The following is a 19,628-nucleotide window of genomic DNA, read 5'->3' as shown; positions in this document are numbered from 1 at the left end:
ACGCATTGTATTCTTCACCTGACATAATTAGGAACATTAAATCAAGATGTTTGAGATGGGCAGGGCATGTAGCATGTATGGGTGAATCCAGAAATGCATATAGAGTATTATTTAGGAGACCTGAGGAAAAAAGACCTTTAGGGAGGCCGAGACGTAGGTGGGAGGATAATATTAAAATGGATTTGAGGGAAATGGGATATGATGCTAGGGACTAGATTAATCTTGCTCAGGATAGAGACTGATATGGCGGACTTATGTGAGGGTGGCATTGAACCTCCAGGTTTTCTAAAGGTCATTTGTAAGTAAGTATCTTATGCATTAAATCATACCGTATATAATATGTGCTTTATTGACGTTAATTCATCATTAATGCTGTCACAGATGTACATTCCTGGATTGTGTGTGATGGCGATGTAGATCCAGAGTGGATCGAGTCTCTGAACTCAGTTCTAGATGATAACAGATTATTAACATTGCCATCTGGATGGAGAATTCAATTTGGTCCTAACGTCAACTTCGTATTTGAGACTCATGATTTGAGTTATGCGTCACCTGCAACAATATCTCGCATGGGAATGATTTTTCTCAGGTATGTTGGGTTCTATTTTAATATATACAGCCAGTTTAATGATGTTTTAGAAGTTCTTTGTTTTGGTATCGAGTTGCAAATACAAACAATATAAATATTTGTGATTGCTTTCATGGGTGCTCATCGAACTGTGTTGCAATTTCAGTGACGAAGATATCAATGTGAAAGGTCTAGTACTGGCCTGGCTTAAGAAGCAGGATGAGAATACCGTTCGGTTTTTAACTCAGTTAATTGAAGATTATTTCTATAAAGGTAAGAAAGTAATAACCGAATATTATTAATAGATAAATATCCTGTACTGTTACAGACGTATAATTGAGTTTTTCATGAGAGTTAATACTGAAATTGATAGAAAATATCTTCAATGTTTGAATGGATATTTTATGAATTGTTAGGTAGAATAGTAATTTTACTAGTTAAGTTATTTTTATAATTCAATAATTTCAATAAAAGTACAACAAGACTTTCCTTGCATTAGTGAAGAACTTGAAAATTGCAATATCATCTTTGTTGAGTATTGTGTAAATGATTACGGTGTGTGATATTCCATAGTTACGATATTAAGTAGGTACTGATATGTCATCACAATTCTGCCTACTTTTTCCATTTGGAGTAAATTTCACTATAAATTTTGACACTCTTGAACTAGACATTCGGTTTACATGTTCAATTCAATTCGTTTTCTATGTTGCTATTTTTTCCGAACTGGAGGTTACTTTCAGTTCTTGCAAAATTTCGTCATTTGATTTGAAGTGTGACCAGTAATTGTATTTTGCTATTCTTTGCATAAAAATAATCTTTGGCAGGTTTCAGTCTGGATTTATCTTTGGCTGTAATAGTCCAACTTTCACTACGATACCATGTAACAGCACAGGAAGGGCTAGTGTGTTATATAATTTTATTATTGTACTCTTTCGTACTTTGTTGGGTTTGAAAATATTAACAACTACGATATTTTAAGAAAACTTTGTAATTTTACTGTTGATGTGTTTTTCATTTTCTTATGAAACTAATTCTGACACATATCGTCAAGCGAGATGTACTGCCTAATAAATAACTGTATCAGCTATAACCTCAATCAGAGGATTATATTATATTATATTATATTATATTATATTATATTATATTATATTATATTATATTATATTATATTATATTATATTGCATTGTATTGTATTATATTGTATTGTGTTGTATTACATTGCTTTGCTTTGTGTTGTATTATGTATACATATTAGATCGATGTACTGAAATGCATTTTTACTCATCCATCACAAAATATATTTATGACAATGTACTGTAACTTTTTATTGTTGAAGGAGTGAATTGGGTGATACATCAAGGAGAGATGGTGGTGAGCACATCACTTGTCGGTGTTGTTCAGAATGGATTGTCCCAGTTGCATAATGTGACCAGTAGAGCTCATTTCACAGTGGCTTTGCTCAGAGGACTTGGTGGAAACCTGACTCCTGACAGCAGAGAAGCATTTGCGAAACAGGCAAGTTTAATTTCTCAATTAATATCACTCAATAAAAGAATTGTATTCCAATGGATACCATCCCATTGTGGAATCCTGGGAAACGAGAATGCGGATGCTTTAGCAAAGAAGGGCAGCACTGCTACTTACAGACCTGTTACTAAATCTACGTATTACTCTGTGAAAAGATTTATTAAATCTACATACTTAGACTTCAACAAACAAAATTTGATAACACAATCTCAGGGTAAAAAATGGAACTCTCTGCATCATAATCCACAGTTAATTCCCGATTTACCACGAAAATCGTCTGTAGCTGCATTTAGATTGGCAACAGGCCATGATTGTTTGGCCAAACACCTGCATAGAATTGGAATATATCAGTCCCCTAACTGTCCATTGTGCAACTCAAACCAAGAAATGGATTCGGAACACCTCAAAATCTGTGCTTCAGTGGCTGACCATGATAATATCTTTGAAAAATATTGGAGTGCAAGAGGTCAAATGACTTTATTGTCAAACGCCTGGCATTAGAAAACAACAACATAATTTACGTTACTCTCATTTTTTTTAATGTTTATTTTCATACATAGTAAGAATGTCATTACTAGACCACGGAACTTCATGCATTAAAAAACCTGAAAATGTGCATGCAACTGTACAGTAAAAACTGTTGAAATATGCACTAAAAATTGAAATATATGCAGTAAAAAGAAGGCTTTAAAGGTCTATTTTGTTTAATATTATGATATAGATTAAAATAATTAAAAGTAATAATTGTCATAAGCCATCATCATTTTCATTAAATCTATTTTTTCTATAAATGTATTAATTGCTCATTTTAAGTCCATATTTGAATGGATACATTTTTAACTTTCTTTGCCTTTCAGTTATTATAGCAGTAAACAACCAACGATTTCTCCATATAAACACACACACACACACAGAGAGAGAGAGAGACACAGACAGATACACACACAGACATACACACACACACACAGAGACACAGACAGACACACACAGAGACACAGACACACACACAGACACAGAGACACAGACACACACACACAGACACAGAGACACAGACAGACACACACACACACAGACACAGACAGACACAGACACACACACACACACAGACAGACACAGACACACAGAGACACAGACAGACACACACACACACAGACACACACACACACACACATACACGTGTATTTTCGCCCTGACTCCTGCAATATTACAGTTACACGGAAAAATATTATTGGAGCGGTGAGACTAAAATACCATTGTCGTGAAATCAAAGGCTTGCCAGTGATTAATGAGGAAAGCACGTCTATAATACATAATAAAAATATATATGCATTTAAAGGGGAAAACCCTCAAAATATGCAACTATGCAAAAAAAGTTGGCTTCATTCGAACATAGAAACCATGATTGGCTAAGATCCACTTTTGCTTTTTCAATATGCCAAATCAATAAAAACATGCAATTGCATGAAGTTCTGCAGTCTAACCATCACAATGCCTGTTTCTGTTAATTAGTAAGTTACTATTGAACAGTGGTTCCCAAACTTTTTGAAGGCGCAACACCCTTTTGGGCGAGACTTCAGTTTGCAAACTCTTCTCCGCCCACTACTGCCCTGGTTTTTGACTCCATTTCAAAAATACAAATCCCTGTAAAATCGTAAAATATTATAATTTTACTCAAATACTACTACCCGAAATACAATTTTAAACAACAGCTTTTTGACTATATTCAAAAGAAACTGAAAATAATTGCGGCAGTCACAGATGGATATTGAATACGTTGCTTTCTACTGGCTGAAATTCCAAAAAGAATATGAAGGAAAAACTCATTGAAATACGTACCTACTGGTGGAATGTTGAAACTATACCTTTTTTCCGCAGTGTTGACCAGTTTTGGATCAGAAGAATACCTCGAGTTTGCAAAAGAAACTCTTAAATTTTTTATAACATTTACAACCTCGAATGTTCTTTTTTTTTTTTCTTTTTTAATTTCCAGCAAAACAAGAGCGAGAAATCTCGAATATGAAAATGATATCACTGTGTGTGTATCGAATACTTAGCCAGGATTTGAGAGGCTGTGTTCTGAAAAACAGACACACTTACCACATTAATTATTTTTTACTTTATAAATGCTGAAATATATATATATATTTTTTTATGTTCAATCTACTTGTAGTAGTGTAGCAATTCTTTTCAAATGATACTTCTTTCAAGTTGGCGTATTTAATTTACTAAAGAGCCTGTAGTAAAATATCTAATGTGCCTAGTGTTTTGGATGTAAGAAAATATTAAACTTGTTCTTATTGTTAAAAAACTTATGTATTTTATTATACTTGATAACTAATTTTATAGACAATTAAGACTATATTCAGAGCGGTTCAAGCTCTAGTCTGATAAATAAGGTTTAATTGAAAACCTGAATAACGTCAATAGGTTGAATAGTTTTAGAGCTATCACTGTTTGAATTTACCAATATATCATAAAAGCATTACTCCAGGAAATAAGGGTTGAATTTTTTTAGCCCACCAGGGCTCATTAAATGTGTTTATTTCTCGAAAACTATTTATCAGATTTACATAAAACAAAAATCTTTAGAAACCTCAAGAATTAGAAGACAAAATTACAGTAATATCAAATTTAAAACATGACAAAATTGATTAATTTTGGTCATTGCAAGGATCAAGTTGTACCTTAACAGAACTCTGGTACCTTTTGAAAATAGTAATCGAATGATTTTTATTCACAGGTATTTGAGTGGACAGGTGAGTTTGTACCTGATCCCTCTCGTGTACTGTACAGCTACTACAACCCTCGCAGAGATGGTCTAGACACATACACTATGGATAATGAAAACACAGAAGTCCAAATTGGAACATCTCTCAGTTCACTTCCTCTTATCATGACAGCAGATGTTAAACGCACTCTGGATATCATTGAGCCGTGGCTGAATGCAGAGACACGGCAACCATTCTTGTTAGTGGGACCACAGGGTTGTGGAAAAAGGTACAACACTTGGCAGTTACGAAGTGACCTTATTTTATATTATTGTATTTACTTGTAGTAATTAGTTGAAGCACAAGCACAATTACAAGAAATGAGATGTCGTTCAATGCTGGAACTGTGAACCTTTTCACTTGAGAAACATACAAATATCTTGAGTCCTCACTCCGAGTTGCAAATATGTAAAGGCTGATTCACAATAAACCGGGAACGGAAACGACAAAGAGAACGAGAACGGAAATAATGTTAAAATAAATGTATTTTTAATGTGAGCATTCACAATAGTTAATTGTAAATGTTCACATTTAAATACATTTATTTTAACAATATCTCCTTTCGCGTTCTCATTGTCATTTCCGTTCCTGGTTTATTGTGAACCAGCCTTAAGGCAAACAACGTTTTCGAGATGTGAGGTTCAATATTTCGAACGCACTTTTCGTGCTGCACAATGTGTTCACGCGAAATTCGGATTTTATGGGTAGTTATGACTGAATTTTTCAACTTTTACAGTTTTAAAGTTATGATTATGAAATGTTTACCACATGTTTATGATATGTCCAACTTATTTCAACCTGTTAATTCTAAATACAGTAATTCTAATTCTATTTTGGTTGTATACCTTTTCATCTTAAGTTGGACACTCCGGCTATTACTTCGTCATATCTCATAACTAAGTACAGTCAACTCCCGATAATTCGAGTGTGGTTAATTCGCTGTGCGAGTAATTCGCGACCCTTTTTTTTTTGAGTGGGGGAGGCGAAGTAACGTCATTTCCATTTTTACTTGATTTACGTCCTCTACATCCTCTCAAATGATTAAAAGTTGATAAGAGGAAGACAAGAAAGTGAGGACAGTCTCATGTAAGATTTGACAGCTGGTAGTGGAAAAGATGGCGGAGAGTGCAAGGAAGAAGCCAGGAAGTTAAAAAGTTGCACACACCTGAGCTAGTATCGTTTCAGTCATGTTTTTATTGTATATGCAAAATTGTCCACACCTGTGGAGTAACAGTCAGCACGTCTGGCCGCGAAACCAGGTGGCCCGGGTTCGAATCCCGGTTGGGGCAAGTTATCTGGTTGAGGTTTTTTCTGGGGTTTTCCCTCAACCCAATACGAGCAAATGCTGGGTAACTTTCGGTGTTGGACCCCGGACTCATTTCACCGGCATTATCACCTTCATAACATTCAGACGCTAAATAACCTAGGTGTTGATACAGCGTTGTAAAATAACCCAGTAAAAAAAATATATATATATGCAAAATTGTAATGACTTTTCGTTTACAGATATTGTTTTCTTAAGAAATTGAGATCTAAAGTCAGAAAAAATGAATAATCCTCTAAGAAATATAAAAGATGATAGATTATTTTGTTAAACTAAAATGTCTTATGTAAAACTTGTGTTTCTTGTGTTAAAATTTTATTCCACTGCAGTAGCTACTGTACAATATTATGTTTCAAAATGTTTTGCATTGTTTCACATTTTGCACTTGATTTTGAAGTGTATTTTAGTAATTAAACCTATTAGAGAGTAACTTTTACTAGACTTTAAATAATACTGTAATAAAAAATTTTGCGGATAATTCGCGATTTTCAACATTTCGCGTAAGTTCGTACATTAATTACCGCAAATTGTCGGGAGTCGACTAGATATAATGAAAGAAGAATTATCATTTTCCTACACTAGACATAAATTAATTGTTGTGATTTTACATGAATTTAATATGCTTTTTTATTTATTCAAATCCCCAAATGTCTTCTTGGATTTTGTTTTAATATTATATTTCGTCTTGAATTACATCTTAATTCCCATTAATGAATTTTTCAGCATGATCTTGAATCACTGCTTCAGTAAACTGAGGGCAACTGAGGTGGCGACAATTCACTGCAGTGCTCAGATCACTCCTGAACATGTTCTTCAGAAACTAAGTCAGGTATGAAAAGAAATGGCATATCGGTAGTTTGAATTTAAGGTGACTGAGAAACCAAATAATCCACGGAGTTCTGTTGCAATATAAGCAATACAGAAACAACATAATTTTCCTTCACCACCGTTTTTGCTATTGCATTTTTAATGACACTCAAGCAGGGTGAAAAAAAAAAATCAGTACACAAAAATGTTCTGATAACGATTTATTTTAGGTAAAATTTAAGAAAATAGTAGCAAAATAGAAATTCATGCCACATATGCATTTACATATAGAGAGAGACACATTTCAGATATCATAAATTTGTTGCTACAGAGACAACCAGTGAAGTGTGAATCAGCACATGGTGTTTGTGCTGTCATTGAATGTGATGCTCGTTGCCTTGTGCAAGTATTGTAGAGTGGTAGTGATTCAGATCTATACAAACAGTTTCCTTAATCATTTATGGACTAACAGTACCGTAGTTAAAAAATTACTTATCAATTTTATGAAAAGATGTGCTGAAACTGATCGCCTTTGTTGTCCGCACATTTTTGGCTCTTTAAGAAACTACCCATCATTCACTCGTATTTCTCGTTGATAAATGGTGACAATTTCCTGACATATTAAGTTTCAGTTCTTCCATGATGTGTGGATTTGTCTTGTATACGAAGCTTTTAATTTACTCCAGAGATAAAAGTCACAGGAGGTTAGGCCAGGGGACTGAAGAAGCCACAAATCCCTACAAACAACTCTTTCTCTCTTAATATCTGTCATCTCTGTGAGTCTTATTAAAAAAAGGTAAAATCACACTTCCTGTTGGTTAATTATTTAAAAAAGGAGTGCAAAATCATATTTACATATGAGTGGGCATCAGCTGTTCTCTCTTAAAAAAGTTTGCCACTCATGGCACACGATACAGCAATTTTCTCATTGTGGAGAGACACTTCATGAAGGATATTAGGTTTTTCAGAACACCAGTAATGATTATTTTGTACGTTCACACATCATGGTGGTGGAATCAAGCCACGTCTGAGGATAATATTAAATATGGATCTATTTCTCCATTACGTGCTTTATTCAGAATCTGTTCACAAAATGTGTGCCACAATTATTTCATACGACTTCTGTTTTAACAATTTTGTAGCTCTTCACATAGAGCCATAAAAATTGCAGTTTTTTTGTGAAAGGCACTGAGTGGATTTTTAGAAGAATTTTTCAAATAATGGCATAATTATCATCATCATCATCATCATCTTCACTTCATGGTTTAGGCTTAGTGCCTGTTCTGTCTTCACATTTTATTCATTTCCACCTCTTCCTAGGACTTCCGACATCTCTTTTGCCTTTAGGTTGGTACTGTTGTATCAGTGCTGGAATTCTTTCGTTATCCATTCGAGACAGGTGTTCTTTCCACTTTTCTTTATAATCTTCAACTTTTTCGTTTATGTTGTATATATTTAATTCTTTACGGATATCATAGAACAAGTACAGTATCTGATTTCGATTATTTAGGTTGTAATATAACTTATGATGTAGATAGAGCTATTGACAACAAAATAAGCAAATTCTAGTGGATATGCGGAACAATAAATAGAACACTAAAAAATAAAACTAGAAAAGAAACAAAACTAAAGTTCTATAAAACAATGGCATAATTATGTTATTAATATTTCTTTGATGATAACCTTATGCTGGTGGCTTTTTAGCCTGAACGCTTCCCATTACCTGAAATTTGTTATATGACATGGAACTTTTACTCTCACAAATATGTACCGGTATTCCTTCAAATCAACTTTGAACTTTATGAGCCAGCTGTGTTAATACCTATGAATCATTAATAAACATTGTTCAGTAGAAAAGATGATGAATCGTAATACACTTTGTGGATTACATACACAAAAAACAACTTTCAATAAATGAAGCATCTCACTAGGCAGACATTGGCTTACTGATGCGACCTTGATTGCATGTCCATAGGCAGGAACTAGCTGTGAGCTTGATGATAGCACAAAAGCCGCATGCTGGTTCATACTTCAATGACTCACCTTGTAGTTTGGCCCCTTCTGTTGAAATAAGTCCAGTTAAAAAAAATGCATTTGTTGCAGATGTGCATGGTGATTTCAAGTAACACTGGCCGAGTGTATCGACCAAAGAACAGTGAACACTTGATTCTCTACTTCAAGGACCTGAACCTTGCAAGGCCTGATAAGTGGGGAACTAGCATGCTTATTGCTTTTCTGCAACAGGTACGTACATATTACTTATCATACTTTTGTCCATCATATTACAAGACTTCAAAAAAGTTGTTGTTGTTTTCTAATGCCAGGCATTTGACAGTAGAGTCATTTAACCTCTTGCACTCGAATATTTTTCAAAGATATTGTCATGGCCAGCCACTGAAGCACAGATTTTGAGGTGTTCCGAATCCATTTCTTGGTTTGAGTTGCACAATGGGCAGTTAGGGGACTGATATATTCCAATTCTATGCAGGTGTTTGGCCAAATAGTTATGGCCTGTTGCCAATCTAAATGCAGCTACAGACGATTTTCGTGGTAAGTCGGGAATTAACTGTGGATTATGATGCAGAGAGTTCCATTTTTTCCCTTGAGATTGTGTTATCAAATTTTGTTTGTTGAAGTCTAAATATGTAGATTTAATAAATCTTTTCACAGAGTAATACGTAGATTTAGTAACAGGTCTGTAAGTAGCAGTGCTGCCCTTCTTTGCTAAAGCATCCACATTCTCGTTTCCCAGGATTCCACAATGAGATGGTATCCATTGGAATACAATTCTTTTATTGAGTGATATTAATTGAAAGAGCATTTTAGTTATTTCTGCTGTTTGAGATGAAGTTTCAAAAAAAGTTTACGTTGTTGTAATATGACTGTTAGGAAGATCTTGGATTTTATTTAAATCGAAAGTTGAATTGTTCAGTGGGAAATATGACATAATCCCATAGTAAATATTCGAAAGCTTGAGAACATTTATCTTGTTTGATTAAAATACAAATAAATGCTGTAAAAATTTGAAAATGTCATAGGACTCGAAAACAAAATTTCATGGGAGCGATTTCACAACACATACAAGTTTGATTACTGGGTGTGAGTGTTTTTAAAGTATTTTTATGAAGTCATTGTAATGCGTACGAAGTAAATGACATGAGCAGAACAAACTTGATTACCTACAATTTAATTATCTTGCTTACTTTTTTAAAATAACTTGTGTTGAATGGCTCCCCATTACATAGATTACCGGTATTTAAAACAAGATATTGCACAAGTGATGTTGAAATCGTTAGCTCTTGAAACCACCCATACACGAAATCCTGGAAGTGACTGTCTTCATATTTATAATGGCCGATCCCTTTTAGATAGAAATAAAACTGTAGGAGCAGGAATCCGTAGCAGCATGTTTAGCTTATGTATATCATTTGAATGATGAGTATTATCAACAGATAAATGAAAATAAGTATCATAAATCCTTCAATAACTGTCTATTTTTAACCTAATGAGTAGTACAAGAAATTACATTAGGTTATACACATAAAATATATGACTAGCGCTTTTGCCAATTAGATGGCATCTTCAGGTCTAATTAGCATATTATGATGCTTTTTACATAAAGACATAGATGAAATGCAACATAATAAAAAGTGATAAAATACATGACGTGAGAAAAATTACAATATTAAAGTAACTGCACAAACAGAAAGCAAAGTGGAAAAATGATTGAAAACAGGCATGGTGGTTGTAGTAATTCAACCTCTATAAAGTCTAGATATTAAATTACAGAATCTATGTCTTGAATAAAAGTCTGCAAAAACATGTGTGCAGCTTATAAAGTCTAGATATTAAATTACAGAATCTATGTCTTGAATAAAAGTCTGCAAAAACATGTGTGCAGCTTATAAAGTCTAGATATTAAATTACAGAATCTATGTCTTGAATAAAAGTCTGCAAAAACATGTGTGCAGCTTATAAAGTCTAGATATTAAATTACAGAATCTATGTCTTGAATAAAAGTCTGCAAAAACATGTGTGCAGCTTATAAAGTCTAGATATTAAATTACAGAATCTATGTCTTGAATAAAAGTCTGCAAAAACATGTGTGCAGCTTATAAAGTCTAGATATTAAATTACAGAATCTATGTCTTGAATAAAAGTCTGCAAAAACATGTGTGCAGCTTATAAAGTCTAGATATTAAATTACAGAATCTATGTCTTGAATAAAAGTCTGCAAAAACATGTGTGCAGCTTATGAAATATAAAAGAGACGGTTAAAAGGGTAAAAAGTTGCAACAGTCATCACGACTACAACCACCATGCCTGTTTTCAAGTCATTTTTTCACTTTGCCTTCTCTTTGTGCAGTTACTTTAATATTGTAATTTTTTCTCACGTCATGTATTTTATCACTTTTTATTATGTTGCATTTCATCTATGTCTTATGTAAAAAGCATCATAATGTGCTAATTAGATCTGAAGATGGCATCTAATTGGCAAAAGCGCTAGTCATATATTTTATGTGTATAACCTAATGTAATTTCTTGTACTACTCATTAGGTTAAAAATAGACAGTTATTGAAGGATTTATGATACTTATTTTCATTTACATGTTAACTTGTCGGACCAACATGCCTTTTAAAGTATCAACAGATGTATGCAATGAAGGGGGAAAGAAACTGGCCACCCTACCCCATTATCTTCTGGCCTAGTTGCCTCATAAGTGGTGCCATGTTGGTATCACTTGTGAGGTTCAAACCTGTCTTCAGACAATTGACTAAACAACAACATTATGATGGGCAATTAAAAGCAATCAGTACAGATATTAAGCAACGTTTCGGACTTAAGAAAGCTGTCATCCTCAGCGACACTCCAGCTCTCACATCAAGTCAACTAAACAATAGCAAGATAACAGAAATCCTCCCTGCTTTGAAAATACTTGAGGCACTAAAAACAGAAATAATATTTCAGTGATCCCTTTACATTGTGGAATTGCTGGAAATTAGATTTCTGGCTTAGCCAAGAAAGGGGATAAATATTGTACAAAACAGTAAAAACAGAATATCACAGCTCACCTAAAAAAAATATGGATGAAATCAGAGTTTAAGAACATTGCAAAGAAAAATTTATGGTGGCGAATGGCTATAAGCCTTGAAATGCAATCTTAACACACAGATCCCTAATAAGATAAAAATAGAGGTTTCTTTCCCCCAGTATCTTCTTTGAGTTTGGTTATTTAAAAAAATTAAATTGTGAGTTAGTACCAGTTCTGACTCCAACCCTGGCTTTTGAGTGTATTGTTTATTTTGTGATCTCTATTAAATATATTTCATTTTTTAGAAAATTTATAAAAGTAACTCATCAGTTTTCAGTTTAATTTTCGTTTCTTCAAACTGTACATTAAATTACTTATTTTCATCGTTCAGTAGGTCTATTTTTTTTGGAAGTTTCACGTTCTTGTAAGAATTTTACATTAATGTATCTACATATAAAATCATGTTACTTATCAATATTTTCTTGCAATTGACAGGTGATAACCTACAATGGTTTCTACGATAAGAATCTAGAATGGGTTGGACTTGAACGAGTACAAATTGTAGGCAGCATGACAGGAGGAAATGCCATGGGTCGTCATTCTTTGAGTCCACGTTTCACATCAATTACCAGGATCTACTCTATTAGGTACAATTCAGCATGTATTACATGATATTCAGTTTATGGGAATAAAGAAGATTATACAATGATTTCTAGTTTATGAAGGTATACTGAGTAATCTTGTAGAAATTGATTGCTATATGGCACATGTACTATTGTTGGGCAAGTTATAGTCCCGACGTTGTTATTTCCGGCGTGACTCCGCCTCTTTGCTTACGTCTTAGAAAGTGAAGGCTCTATAAAGTCTAGGTAGGTAGTATCCTTCGCCATATGGGGAATCTATTTGCCACACCGTTAAACATTATCATGTCGTAGCTCCTATGATAATAAATCAAACGCAATGTAATTCAGCAAATAATTGAGCGGCAAATAACGTCTTCGTGTGCTTTCTGCGAACGCCAACGAAAGAGCTAAAATGGCGCGCGATTATATTAAGTATTTATAGAGCTTTAAGAAATGAATGAGTGAATCACAAGACGCACACGTTTAAATGTAGCCGACCTGCAACGCGATTGGCTGCCAGAAATTAGAGCGACGGGACTATAGTACTTGTTGGCAACTTAAGCTTCTCATTAAGGTTAATGCAATGCAATAGCAATTGATTCTATAACATACTATTAAATATAGACATTTTATGATGTATGTATTTATCTTCTATTCTGGATCACTATTTGCTGCATCATTGTAATTTTATACGGTCTCAGTTTTAATAATTTGTGGGCCTTGTGCAGAATCTTACGAAACACCCTTTTGTTGCGAAAAGTGCTAATGCAATTTGATAGAGGAATTTTCTAGTAAATAACCAATGTCATCTATAGTTTCCTCAGTTAATTTTATTTTAGTAGATTATTTTACGACGCTTTATCAACATCTTAGGTTATCTAGCATCTGAATGAGATGAAGATGATAATGCCAGTGAAATTAGTCCGGGGTCCAGCACCGAAAGTTACCCAGCATTTGCTCATATTGAGTTGAGGGAAAACCCCGGAAAAAACCTCAACCAGGTAACTTGCCCCGACTGGGAATTGAACCCGGGCCACCTGGTTTCACGGCTAGATGCGCTAACTGTTTCTCCACAGATGTGGACTCCTCAGTTAATACTAATCACGTCATCACTATTGTTTAGATTTTTATCTTTTACACTTATTGTCTCCCGAAATTTTTTTTCATCAAGTTGTAGGCTGTGGAATGGTTTGTAATCTTAACACTAAGAAACTGAACTCGGGATCATCTCTGAACTTCACATGCTGACTCATTAACACATACAAGTCATACATGAAAACTCTATGGAATGGAGTACTCGTAAATCCTTCAAAATTAATTTAAACATAAAGAAAAGCTAAAAACACTCGTGTCTTGACCACACGAAAGCACAGTCTCGACAGAATATCCATCGGCTTATGTACCTATATGTATGTGTATAGGTCGACCTTGCCCTGATCTGTTACTATAAGCACCTGTGCTGTGTGGCAATCAATTGCTGACTAGATTGCTTAGTACTTGATACTTGACAACTTCAAATCTTTATTTTTTATGATAAATCCAGTGAAGAAATGAAGTTTTGCTAGAACTGTAATTGGTATGAAGTTTGTTCCGCATTCCATATCATGAAATGTTGGAGTTTTTTTGTGCTGTAGAGTACAGATTTTTGTTAGTCTACGTCAGGCCTGCAGAACTGTAGCTCTTGAGAGCGACTGCTTTCCTCCCCTTTCTTACCCCACCCACCTTTTCTACCTGTGCAGTCACGGCATTCTAGTTACGCTCGGCTGCATCAACATTCATTCTCGGGGTGGAAGTCGATTATCCCCAATAGAAGTGGAGTCAGGTTGACGTCATAGTTCCCCTACTTTGCGAGTTCTGCAGGCCTGGTCTACGTTGAAATGTGACACACTCTTCAGGTAGTACTAACATTGTATGTTTATGATATAAATTGGGTTGTAAATATAATTAGTTTCAGCCAACAATATCTCTGTTAAATAATTGTATCTAAAATGTGTAATAGCCAAAAATATGACAGTTTTTATCTAAAATTAGTGCAAGTACGAACCTAGTTAACAATATGTATATTCTTATTTCAGCTATCCAGAGCGAGAAGAGATGAAATCTATATATCACATCTATATGTCAAGCATTTTGAATTCATGTGTGCCTCAGCATCCAGTGTGGAAGTCTGCTACTAAGGTTACCAACCTTGCAGGATCTATAATTAAAATTTATGAAGAGGTATGTGCAGGGTGACTAAATTTTGAAAGTAAAAAACCGAGACAATTCTTAGATGCGAGATATCAAACACAAATTTTACGAATTGAACGATTATTTTCTGTTTCAGGTGAAAAATACGTTCACTCCTGTACAACAAAACCATTACCTGTACACACCTCGTGACTTAACTAGGTGGTGCCTAGGACTCATGCGTTATGATTTCAAAGAAGATGATCAGTCTACTAACAGAGTGCTTGAAGTAAGTTCTCTTTTGACTCGCTCATTTATTGACGAAAAGATGGGAGCTTGAAAGCCATATCAAGTATGTTATATTTATTGAGATTAATAATGTCTTATTTTGATCTGAACATATTTTTTTAAATACTTACTCAAATTAATGTGACTTGTATGTATGTATGTATTTATTTACACTGCAAGTGGGCAAGCACCCGGTGGCAGTGGTATATACAATATAAACAATACACAATAAAATGATAAGCAATACACAATACAATTTTACAACACATATACAATTTTATACACAATATAATAAAAATACACAATACAATTTGACACAATAATAATAAAACATAAATAAAATACCTAATTTTACAATACAACCTACATAATTATGTATAGGTCCTACATAAGTTTCAATAGTCTTTCACTTTACTCTCATCTCATTCCCTGTAGTGGCACTATGACGCATTTCACTGACACTTTAGCACACATTTCACTGACACTCTGTAACACATTTCACTGACACTATAGAACACATTTCATTGACGCTATAAATTATCACTGATCGGAACTGTTCACTGCACTGTAAAACCATAACTTAACTGACTCACCTCGCTTCACTGATACAACAGTTCAAATAAGTCAAATAATTACATCCTTATGCATACTTATAAACAGAATTACATTTAAACTAAACATTTCTAGTCTAAGGCCCTCTTACACGCTATTTTGAAATAATTTACAATTCAAACCAAGGAAGTAAACTCGTCAGGCTAGATAAATACATGTCACCTTAAAAAATTAAATGTTGAATGTCACCTTAATTTTAATTTGCACTTTATACACAACTTTTTAAGTTATTCTTGAATCTCCTTAAGGAGAGCCCTCAAAGACCGCTGCAGGTAGGTCATTCCAATCATTTATAGTTCTATTTAAAAATGAGAATTTACCTACATCCGTTTTCTGTTTCCTACATTTGATTTTAAAATCATGATCGTTCCTACCGTAGTACGTTGGCTTTTCTAACCGAGCTGTTATGTCCACCCATGCTTTCTGACCTGACTTATTCTAGAGTATCTTGTTTATCATTATCTATAATTTTAAACTTCCCATGGGTTTATGAGAAACATTCAGAATGTAAAATTCCTGCAGTTCTAAATTTTGGATTTGAAAACTATTAAAGGAAATTTAGAAGTATAATTTTTATAATACTAAATTTTTTTGGTAACATGAAATATTAAAGGTTAAGCATTTTTGTCATCTACCGCTGCTATGAATTTGATGTAAGGAAAAATGTATAGCCTACTTTTACAATGGAATGTCAACTGGAACTGCAAATAGGAGAATTGATGACTGAAAAAAGCTGTATCATCATTGAGATCAATTATTATAATTATATACATATATTTACTTAATGGCTGTCATAACAAGACAAATTGTGTAATTTTAAATCTCACTTTCTGATTTCCTCTCATAAATCTGAAATTACTTCAATTTTTTTGTAAAAATGATATTCCATACCTTGCTAATTCAGATTGTCTCGGGCAGCACACAAAAAGTAGCCCAGGTCAGTAAAGTGTTGTTGTTGTTTTCTAATGCCAGGCGTTTGACAATAAAGTCATTTGACCTCTTGCACTCCAATATTTTTCAAAGATATTATCATGACCAGCCACTGAAGCACGGATTTTGAAGTGTTCCGAATCCATTTCTTGGTTTGAGTTGCACAATGGGCAGTTAGGGGACTGATATATTCCAATTCTATGCAGGTGTTTGGCCAAACAATCATGACCTGTTGCCAATCTAAATGCAGCTACAGACGATTTTCGTGGTAAATCGGGAATTAACTGTGGATTATGATGCAGAGAGTTCCATTTTTTCCCTTGAGATTGTGTTATCAAACTTTGTTTGTTGAAGTCTAAATATGTAGATTTAATAAATCTCTTCACAGAGTAATACGTAGATTTAGTAACAGGTCTGTAAGTGGCAGTGCTGCCCTTCTTTGCTAAAGCATCCGCATTCTCGTTTCCCAGGATTCCACAATGAGATGGTATCCATTGGAATACAATTCTTTTATTGAGTGATATTAATTGAGAGAGCATTTTAGTTATTTCTGCTGTTTGAGATGAAGGTGTGTGTTTAGATTCTTTAGATTTACCGATTCTTTAGTCATGTAGTGGCTTCTGATGCACAGTGTTTGGGTTCTCAGTTGCCCAATGTTGACTTCTTCGAATTTTGAATAAGCCTTCGGCGAATATTGTCAGTAACTTCTGACATGTGAACTGAAGGGGCTCTTTGTTTTTTGGCATTATGTGCAGATCTCATACCGTGCTACCAGTACTTATTAACCAAAGCCTGTATAGTTCTCTTTGCTTGTTGCCTTCTACCTGGAAACTTGTCCCTGAAAATTTCACAGGCTTCCCTAAACAAACCCGTTCTCACATTGCTTTCACAATTTGCACCCTTTCTTCTATCGAATAAGTCATCTTGCAGAATGCGAACAGAAACATGTGATTCGAGTAATGTAATGAAATAAACTGCTGACAGAAGAGTGCCAGTTATCTATTATTGCGTAAAACTGTTGCAGCTGTTTACACAATACGATATGATAATGGCATTTACAGCTATCAGATATCACATTTATTCAAACAAGAGGTGGGCTACTTTTTCGTGCACCACCCGGTATTGGTCTACTTACATTACCAAATTTTTATATACTATAAAAGTCATATCTTCATATATTTATATAGGCCCTACTATGTTACACAGTTTTTATTTCATGAGTGGATGTTTATTGTGCATTAAATAATGTGTACTCTACTGGAGTAAAATAATTTATTGTATGTTTTAGATACTTGTTTATGAAGCAATGAGACTATTCCGTGACAAATTGGTATCAGATGAAGATAAAGCTCAATTTGATTCAATCGTCAGCAGAGTCTTGGAATCTGATTGGAGCAGAGATTCTGTCATTGACAAGCTTTCTGGTATATATGCACATCTCAACAGATTCGATTTTCTGCATGTTTTTTTCTAAGTTGAATTGTAATTCAATTAAGTTTCATTATGTGAATATTTTTGCTATTATTGCAGGAATTTATTACGTGACATCTGGTGCCAGCACAGTAATCCCAGCAGGTGCTCCGTTACCTCCTTTTGGAAAACCTCTTGGAAAAATGGAATTTGGAGATTGGTCTTCTATGGTGGAAAAAGGCATTGTACACTTTGGTATGCTTTACCATTTTATGTCGCATTGTTTTCAGTAACATAAACATATTGTGTTTCAAAATTAGTGTACTTCAGTATGTGTTTTAATACTGAAGATGTGCAAGTAATTTAAGTTTAATTTAGCTCAAAACGAACATTACTAAACTTCTCGAGTTCGAATGTAAAAAAAAAAAAAACATCTTTTACTAGAACTGTTTTATTAGATGGTAAGTAATAAAGTTTACATGTAAGTCGTTATAGGCATTTTTACTACTAAAACTTACTTACGTTCGTGAAAGAAGCTCAAAAGTAGCCTGTTAAATTTGGCTGTTTTCTGTAATAATAGTTTAATAATTGCATTTATATTTTAGAAAGAAATGCACAAATGTCACAAATGCTGTCCATAATAGTCTTAGTTTATATATGATACAGTATTTAATGATAAGAATGACATTAAAATCTGTTATAAGGGATGTGTTTAAGATCCTATTATCAGTATTATTTATTATGTAAAATTTGAAATTCGATGTGCTTAACAAACTTGAAATGTTATGCACTTTAGGTCGAGAGGGACAGACATTGGATCTCATGGTTTTCCACGAAGTACTTGACACAGTAGCATATATAGACAGGGCACTGTCTGCTCCCTATGGATCTGTCTTACTAGCTGGACGAGCTGGTGTAGGAAGAAAGTCAGCTGTGAGAATTGTTTCCGCCCTGAATGGAGCTAAGTTGCTTTCTCTGAAGATGGGAAAATCGTATAGCTTGAAAAATTTCAAAAACGATTTGAAATCTGTAAGTTACTAGTACGTAAAGTATATGATATGCTTTGTCCTGTGTTATTTTCATTTTACAAGCATTTCAGTAGAATTTTTAAATTTCAGGATTTGTATTTTTATGTTGATCTTAGAATGGCTTTATTTTAGACATTCTTCCTCATGGTTAAACCCTGATCATAACACGAAATGCATGGTAGAAAGTGAACTGTTTTACTGTCAGTTTTTGTTGATTCTAATTGAAGAGTGTAAACAAAAAAGGTTGTAAGTGCACAGATTTTTTTTTTTTTCAAGAGACAAAGTTTTTCTCCATCCAAATCGTCTACTACTGGTGACATCTGTGATTCCATACATGAACTTCCACTTTGAATTTCAACATTTGACTTTTGTAGGTTATTGGCTTCACACATACAATCTATTTTGACAATCACTTACAAAATGACAAAAACTGCTCTTACAACCTTCGTTGTTACACTCCAGAATTGTAATTTCTCTTTGACTTCTGAAATAAAATTTCTGTGTCGTCCCTCTTTCTCTCTTTGTTTCAAAGATGAA

General features: G+C 34.0%; 1 protein-coding gene across 2 annotated transcripts in view; it reads left to right on the top strand.

The window, feature by feature from the left end:
- The window catches only part of btv (dynein cytoplasmic heavy chain beethoven), a 131,920-nt gene that overhangs the window by 60,192 nt on the left and 52,100 nt on the right, over nucleotides 1-19,628 (top strand). For both annotated transcript variants that reach the window (XM_069823110.1, XM_069823108.1), the window contains exons 38-49: nucleotides 382-589; nucleotides 735-841; nucleotides 1,909-2,087; nucleotides 4,840-5,096; nucleotides 6,915-7,020; nucleotides 9,102-9,242; nucleotides 12,527-12,678; nucleotides 14,730-14,874; nucleotides 14,981-15,112; nucleotides 17,942-18,077; nucleotides 18,184-18,318; nucleotides 18,860-19,092. In XM_069823110.1, the coding sequence (XP_069679211.1) occupies nucleotides 382-589; nucleotides 735-841; nucleotides 1,909-2,087; nucleotides 4,840-5,096; nucleotides 6,915-7,020; nucleotides 9,102-9,242; nucleotides 12,527-12,678; nucleotides 14,730-14,874; nucleotides 14,981-15,112; nucleotides 17,942-18,077; nucleotides 18,184-18,318; nucleotides 18,860-19,092 (1,931 nt within the window). The remainder of the gene's footprint in view (nucleotides 1-381; nucleotides 590-734; nucleotides 842-1,908; nucleotides 2,088-4,839; nucleotides 5,097-6,914; nucleotides 7,021-9,101; nucleotides 9,243-12,526; nucleotides 12,679-14,729; nucleotides 14,875-14,980; nucleotides 15,113-17,941; nucleotides 18,078-18,183; nucleotides 18,319-18,859; nucleotides 19,093-19,628) is intronic.

This window comes from Periplaneta americana, chromosome 4 (genome assembly GCF_040183065.1).
Source record: "Periplaneta americana isolate PAMFEO1 chromosome 4, P.americana_PAMFEO1_priV1, whole genome shotgun sequence".
In the NCBI taxonomy this organism is placed as follows: domain Eukaryota; kingdom Metazoa; phylum Arthropoda; class Insecta; order Blattodea; family Blattidae; genus Periplaneta; species Periplaneta americana.
Note: the sequence above shows the minus strand (reverse complement) of the source record. Positions and strands in the feature narration are given on the sequence as shown.